This window comes from Notolepis coatsorum (genome assembly GCF_963971535.1).
Source record: "Notolepis coatsorum genome assembly, chromosome: 20".
NCBI classification, from domain to species: Eukaryota; Metazoa; Chordata; class Actinopteri; order Aulopiformes; family Paralepididae; genus Notolepis; species Notolepis coatsorum.
The window spans coordinates 22,229,560-22,238,190 of NC_140184.1; the positions used below are offsets into that span (position 1 = coordinate 22,229,560).

General features: G+C 38.6%; 1 protein-coding gene across 1 annotated transcript; it reads right to left on the reverse strand.

Moving 5' to 3' along the window:
- Positions 1-3,783: 3,783 nt before the first annotated feature.
- LOC311247445 (trace amine-associated receptor 5-like) lies at positions 3,784-8,284 on the reverse strand (the record flags this gene model as incomplete). Its single annotated transcript, XM_084337881.1, has 2 exons — positions 3,784-4,573; positions 8,112-8,284. The coding sequence occupies 2 exons, from the start codon at positions 8,282-8,284 to the stop codon at positions 3,784-3,786; spliced, it is 963 nt and encodes a 320-aa protein (XP_084194007.1).
- Positions 8,285-8,631: the final 347 nt, after the last annotated feature.

The window sequence follows — 8,631 nt, forward strand, 5'->3', positions numbered from 1 at the left end:
TTGAGGAACAGGCCTGCATTGTTTCTCTGTTCCCGCCTTTTTATTTGCCCCTATCCCGTTTAGCCAAGACAGAGACAATGAACACTTCCCCTCGCTTCCTGACCTGCTTCCTGCTCTGCTCTGACACACACACATGTACGCGTACATGCACATAGACAGATGTGACCTGGAAACATATCTAGTCAAATCAAGGGTGTAAAGTAATTGAGTAATTGTACTTCGTTACAATACTTAAGTACTGTTTTGGGGGATTTGAACTTTACTTGAGTATTATTTGGTTTGTACTTTTACTCAATTACATTTCAGAAGAAAAAAAAACGAATTTCTGCGTTCTTTTTACACCCCTGAAAATTACTAAATACCATTAGAGCTTTTGTTGTATCAGCGACTGAACCAGATCCAGATATTGACCAGGATCAGGCTCCACAGTGTAAATAAAACAACATAAACACAGGGACACAGTACACAGAGGTCTACATAGTCAGACAAAAAGAGTCTTTACACCTGTACACAAAATATTATATTAACAAATGCTACTGAATAGTAATTTCAGCCCACTATTAATTCAGAGAGATGGATTTTTCTTTGTAACTTCAGATAAGCAGAGGCAATATTTTAATCGCAGACATGTCACAGATATTTTTTATACCTGACTTCTCTCTGAAACATGTTTCTTCTTAGTATTTTCAAATAGTATTTATAATATAGTTATGATCGTTTCCTCTGTGTTGGATTCCTCTATGCGAAAGATGTAGGATGAAGTAGCAGTTCAACAGACTAGTACTGTTTTGCACAGTGCTGGATGAGATGTACGGTGATACAATGATACTGAATAAGGAAAATGACACATTCCAAGCTGTGCCAATCGCAGTGGCGTTGCGTGGGTAAAATAACAGGGGATGCCAAAAAATTTATATTAAAGAAAAATTATTAAAAAAAAAATTATTAATATTTTTTTTATTATATATATATTTTTTTATATTTAAGTCAAGCAGTCACCATGTACAGTATGGCTCGGTGGCCAGTCAAACTTTATTTTTATTTATTTAACAGATTGCAGAATGGGTACATACAGTACGGCTCAATACACACAATTGTTAAGGGGATGCAGACCAGAGAAAGATGTTTGTCTTGTTTACATCAGGGTCCCCCATTTTCAATTCATGGTGACATTTATGACATAGAAGACATCATGACATTTATGGCATAGGTACATACACAACATACATGACATTTATGGCATAGGGACATACATGACATACAGGTATTTAGTACTGTTACATTTGTGACATATACGATATTCAAATATACAGTTTGATTGATTGATTGATTGATTGAAAAGTTTATTAACAGATTGCAGAATGGGTACAGTACAGTACGGCTCAATACATACAATTGTTAAGGGGATGCAGACCAGAGAAAGATGTTTGTCTTGTTTACATCAGGGTCCCCCATTTTCAATTCATGGTGATATTTATGACATACATGACATACAGATAGACAGTACTGCTACAGCTATACATTTATGGCATACCAGATTTGCAAATACAGTACTGTTTGTGATACAAAAAGTGTCCAGAAAAAGCGTGTATATACATTTGACGTAGAAACTGTACATTGGAGGAGGTTGGGTAGGTGGGGTGGGGTTGGGTGGGTGGGTGGGTGGGGGGTTGTACATTGGAGGTGGGGGTGGGGGGGTTGGGTAGTACTGTTACCCATAGATCCTGACAGAGTATATACATATGATGGGGAGGGGACTGTACATTAGGAGGGGGTGGGTGGGTGGGAGAGAAATATACATACGGTCGGGAGAGAATACATGCGGTGGGGAGGAGACTGTCTATTAGACAAACGTCTAGACAAACAAGACAAGACAAACGTCTTTCTCTAGTCTGCATCCCCTTAACAATTGTGTGTATTGAGCCGTACTGTATTGTACCCATTCTGCAATCTGTTAAATAAAGTTTTCATTCATTCATTCATTCATTCATTCATTCATTCATTCATTCACTCATTCACATAAAAATGATTTAAAATGTTTATTAGCAACGCCGAGCTTTCAAACCCCACTGCATGTGTGTGTGAAACCCTAATGGGTACCTTTGACATTTATATCTGATATATTTTGGACCCACCGCTAGCTTTTAAGCAGTGCTTGATGGTGCACATTAACCTGGCTACTACGGAGGAATAAGTGACTGCGTATTCCAGCCCCTGGCGTGCATTGCATTCATGAAAGGGTCTACAAGCTTGCCTGATAACCAACATTAGTTAGAAAGTTAGTTAGTCAGGCTTCTCAGTGCTTACCTGGTCAATAATGTGGTCCTCCTCTTGGACAGATAGATTTGTTAAATCATAATATCCACAGTGGTGTGCTGTGCTGGCTGCTGGTCCTCAGTAAAGGTAGAAAAATAAGTGCTAATAAAGTGCTATATGCTTCATTGCATAATTATGCCAAAGTGGTGCTTCATCTCGCGAGGCCAAGACGTTTGGTCACGTTTGCTTTTAATGTGATTTGATTGGCCACTATGGCCAGACTCGAAATTAGCATATATTCCCCTACGCAGACTGCGTCACTCTGCCCCTACCTAGATAACCAAGCTGGGGGCGTGTTAAGGAGCTAAGCCCAACCCATCTTGAATCGTATTGGCTAATAATGAGGTAATAGGATGAATAAACAAACAAAAAACGGCCTGGCATCCTACTCCTAACCTCGTTCACAGCTTTATCTCGTGAGCCTCCAGGGCAGGCTGGCTGCCTCAGTCAGTGACAAAGTGTTAGAGAGAGTGGGCGCAGTTTCGCTCGTTCGGTTAATTTCTCCAGGAGGGAGAAAATTATTATAACACAGAGATGAAAAATAATGATTTTTCTTATTATTGTAAACTATAAAAATAATTTTATTATTTTTTTTATTTTTTTTATTTTTTTATTTTACATTTTTAATTCTAGGGAAGCCAGGCTTCCCTTGGCTTCCAGGATAATTCGCCACCCAATAGGATGAAAATGGAGCAGTTCCTGTCTCCAAGTTGGCAGAGACTTTTATACAGGAGCTGTTGTTAACTGTGAGGTTGCTGGACGATCTCAAACATACTTGCACTGGATCTACAGAAGATTTTGTGTGAGAATGTTCCACAAATTAGGCAGCCGAAAACCCCTAATTTCAACAGCTTCTTGCTGACTAGATATGTGCTTTAAGGACCAGCCAGTCACTAGAACGGGTGCCGCCATGGGTTCCAAAATGCCATTCCAATAATGCTGTAGTATAAGGAGATATACTAACATACATAGACATGCTGTATACTAATATAAATAATAATCCCTTAGACCCAGATTTGATATTAGAGAGATGCAATACAATGTGGCCCATATGAGGAATACAAATGTCAAGGCTACGGCCTGAATTAGGACAGGTTTTATTCTAGAGATGTAGTTCTGGGAGTGATCAGCAGAGGGAGACACAATGGCCAAATGAGACCATGGTGAACAGCTATCATTGTCATTATTTTTCTTATGCCCCTGTACAAACAACTTCAGTGTCATTTCCAATCACATTGTCTTCTTAAGGTCTTCTTCCCAAGGTCTTGCTACTTGATCCAACGTTTGTGGCAATAGTATTCTGTCATTATATTGTTCTGTCATCTATATTGCCCATTTTGCCCAACTCCTGATGGCAATATTGCTCAAGTATACTGCTTCAAACTGTTGCTTGGGTTTTGTGCAACATAAATCCATACTACTATACATTTATACGACAAGTACATCGGACATGGCTATATGATATGGCTACAGTATCTGAAGGGTGACAATGAGTTTAGTGGCTTTTCTAAACCAGGGGTATAAAAAGGCATAGATCATAGGATTGATACAGGAGTTAAAATGCACCAGCCAGGCCAAAATGGAAAATGAAGATTTGACGCTCGAGGTGTCCTGGCTTGTCAAAGAGGGATAGTAATATGGACAGATACACAGCAGAAACGCAACGATGACAATACCTAGAGTTCTGGCTGCTTTCCTCTCCGATTTCTTAGCCGTCACAAGCACTTTACCGGGCTGAACGGCCACAACATGAGACCGCATGGCACGCGCCTGTGACACGGCCACCACAAACACTCTCATATAGAGAATGACAATGGCAGTAACAGGGATGATGAAGGTGACGACAAGGTCGATGACGCCCACTTTGTAGCGGACGATCACAACACATTCTCCGTGGCAGGAGGTAGACATATTGGATGGTAAGAACTGCTCCTGTAGAATCACAACATTGTAAAGTAAAGAACAACTCCAGCACAGACAGATATAAGTCTTAGCTCTCCTCAGAGTGATTTTGGTGGGATAGCCGAGGGGGTCACAGATAGCTACGTAACGATCTATAGATATGAGGACCATGTTCCCCACCGCGGTGGAGGTGAACGTGGCGGCGATGTAGATGACCAGAGAACACGTGAAGTCACCCAGAAACCAGCAGGCCTTTAGAGTGAGGATGATTTCAAACGGCATCACCAGCAGGCTGACCAGCAGGTCTGAGACGGCTAGGGAGAGCAGGAAGAAGTTGGTGGGGGTGTGGAGCTGCCTGAAGTGGGAGGAAATCGTTATTAGTTGCATATTTTAGCGTCAGATATAGAACAGCCCGTTCAAATGTTTTAAGTGTCAACCTCAGCTCACTCCCTCACTACACTGTAGTCTGAATAAATACAACTCTATTCAACCAGATTTATTTAGATATCCATTATCTTTTTAATTTCTTAATTTCTTAATTTATTTATTTTTACTTCTATTCTACTTTAGTTTATATATTCCACAAAAAAAATGTCTACTTGAATTGTCTGTTAATATTGATGCACTAAAAGACCAATACCAATACTTAATTTATTGTATACTATTAAGCTAATTTGAAAAAGAAAATTATAAAAAACATTCTGTTCAAAATATGTTAATTCTAAATCAGTCTCCCATTCATTGTCAGTGGAGCAACTTCAGACTTGATCCGATGATTGTGTCTGAAAACTAAAGTGTTATACTCTTACCATACCATGCCATAAAAAGATTATATGTTGAAATAATTTCCCACTTTATTTTCCATAAATATTTTATTCAACTTCAGATTCAAAATGAAATACTCCCACTTTTCTGAAAGGAGTTGTTAAATCTGACATTACAAAAACAATATGTGGTGGTTATGATTGGGGCTGAAGTTGAATAAACAATTTATGAAAGAGAAAGTCAAAATAATTCCAAGATAATTCAAAGATTGCACACCTTTGCCACATATATTGGTTACAAACATAATCACTGCAAAGTTATCAAAAAAATAAGAATCTGATCAGACACAAGGGTTAAGCTGTTGTTCCCTTTCTAATTTCCTCAAAAACATCTAGTCTAGTTAATGTGATCAATATTATTTGACAATTGATGCTTTTTGTTGGAAATTGCAGTCAGTGAGCTCATACTTTGAGCTCATTTTATAGTTAAAATGATTGAGACAACGCAATCTTCTGTCTTCGTTGTGCATGCATGCGTGTGCTCACCACACGCGATATATGTGTCACTATTCTGGCAGTGGCTACTGTTATTATAGTATTTTAATGAAAGGTCTGTTATTTAATGTTTGTGTAAAGGGCTATTTTAACTGTTGATGGGTAGTGCATCAGTAAAGTGAATATGGTATTGTGCTCTTGCTCTGTTTGAATGAGAGTGGTTAACTGTATTATAATAGTAAATAGAAAAATATGTTGTGCTCTTGCTTTTTTCTTTTTGAAGGTGAGAGAGTAGCATTGCTAGTTTTATTTGAGGTTCATAACAGTACATTGTACTAAGCAATTGTTGGCTCATTAGTTTGTGATTCACATGCACTAAAATTCACCAGAATGCAGGAAATTAAGTCTTTGTAACAAAAAAAATCCTGGTGGGGGACCCCCAGACCCCCCCGCTTAAAAAGTGGCCTGATTGGGGCTATATTTCGCGCTATATCTCCCGGTATGAATTATTTCCCCAGTCCGGCCCTGCCTCTGGTAGAATTTCAGTTACCAAATAAAGTTATATAATTCATATAATTAGGGCTGTCAATCAATTAAGATATTTAATTGTGATTAATTGCATAATTGTCTATAGTTAACTGTGATTATCAATTATCTTGTCAACTACGTACCCCCATGATCATCTACTACTGCTTATTGAAGGTTCCCCACAACATCCAAAAGAAAATCGGTGATGCAGCCTTTGCTAATTACACACCAAAGCTATGGAACACCTGACAATACCTATCGACATTAGGGAGGCTAACTCACTACATATTTTCAAAAGTACGCTAAAAACGTACCTCTTCACCATAGCCTTTTAATACATTCTGACACTCATTACACCCACACTGTGATTACTGTATTGTAAATTAGAGCTATTTTATTGCACTGCTTTTATTCTGTCTATTTTATGCCAATTTTATGTATATTTTAATTGCATTTTATGTATATCTTTACTGCCGTGAAACACTTTGGGCTGCAATTCTTGTATGACAGGGGCTATACAAATAAACTTTAAAGTTATTATTATTGTTATTATCATATTATAAGACAGGTTAACCGTTTGGTAGTGTGGCGGTGAAAGGGTTAAACAGTCCTGCATTCAGCTCTGTTTGGTACAGTAATGTGGAAAATGGGTATTATTATATTCATTCGTATAGCACTAAAACAAAAGTCTAACAATTTTAATTTTTTTAATTTTTAATTTTTTATAAAACAACCGATTGTATGGCAAAAACAATCGGGGACGATGTCACAGATGTAAACATGTTATTGTGTAAGTTTAAACGTAGAAACGTGCCTAACAGGGGAGCTCCAGTAGCTCACCGCGTACCTCGAATGCTATTTCGGCGTCGGGGACAACCGTGCGCGTCACGGATCTGGGGTACACGAGTTCGACTCCCGGACTCGCCGTATTTTCTCAGTGTCTTTCCCCGATCTATACCCCATTCAACCTGTATCTGTCGGTCATACTTGACCAGAAAAAGCGATAAACGCTAAAAGAACCAGCTGACTGGTCAACGTTTTAAAAAAAGAAACGTGCCTAACTGACATCCAAAGAGTACGAGTGTCAAGAGAGTATAGAAGCCGCCTATTCTCAGTCCTTGCCTCACAATGGTGGAATGAACTTCCCACCACAGTTAGGTAGGACAGCCGAAACCCGTCCAATCTTTCGCCGTCGACCAAAGACGTACTTCTTCAACCATTATCTGACATTTAAAAAAAAATTAAATAAAAAAATAATTCAATAATCTAACCTTACCTTAACCTTATGCACTTGTCCTAATAAACTAACCTATAGCACTCAACACTTGAACATTGTTACTCAGCTGATAGAGTTGTACCCTTCCTGATGACTTGTCGTACAGAACTTGTAAGTCGCTTTGGATAAAAGCGTCAGCTAAATGACTAAATGTAAATGTAAATGTAATAGTATCATTATTATAATATTAATCATACATTTTGTATCTGTTCAAAATGTAACTTAAAAGGATAGCTTTCAAGTGTTAATGCTGTTATCAACATGGAGTGGACATATGCTTGCTTTATGCAAATGTTTGTTTATTAATCACCTGTATTGTATATTACTATTGCACATTACTGTTACATTTGTTGGATGGCACATTTATTTTCATTGTACTGTACTTGTCGAGACATTGTCGTATTTTAACCTTAGAAATTTATAGAATATACGACATTATCATTATAATTATTTAATTCCACAGATATCTGTCATATTGAAGTGATGGCAATCCCAGAGGACATGTCCCAAAGAAGGTTCTTCCGACATGGAGCTTTCTCTGGGACAAGTCATTGGGGATTACAGACATCCGTGGAATTAAATAATTATAATGAATACGACAATATTTGTATCATTAATAATTATGTTTTGCATTTATAGTCCTGACTCAATGAGGCATCGTGAGCATTACACACACACTGCAAAAAAATAAATAAGAACTAAACCGATCGCCGTGGAAGTCTGTCACCAAAACGACATTTATACACATAAACATATATGCACTGGTATGACTGAATGTTTACATTTGATACATACATATAATACATGAATAAATATAATGTATACTGTGCCTGAAGTATGAGATGGAGATGATGACGAGCAGGTTGAGAGTCGTGGTGACCAGAGCGATGAAGGACAGCACCAAGTAGATGAGCACAGCATTGGACCCATCCATCCGCTTCCTGCAAGAGGAGTTGAGGAGGAGTGGGAAGCAGAGGTCCTCTGTTCCATCTAGGGTCTCCATCAAGGAAAAAGGACAGATGGAGAGAGGGAGAGAGGCTGCTGAGGTCTGGCAGCTATCTGACGAAAAGTCTCATCGTACAACTTATTTATCTCTCTCTCTCCTCTCTCGTTGTCATTCTTATTTCCATATTCATAACCCTCACTACAACACCACCTCTCTCTCTCTCTCTCTCTCTCTCTCTCTCTCTCTCTCTCTGACACTGACATGATCCCCCCTCTCTCTCTGTCATTCTCATTTCCATATTCATAACCCTCACTGCACCACCACCTCCCTCTCTCTCTCTCCCTCCCTCCTCTCTCTCTGTCATTCTCATTTCCATATTCACAGGGGTGAAAAGTACTTGAGTA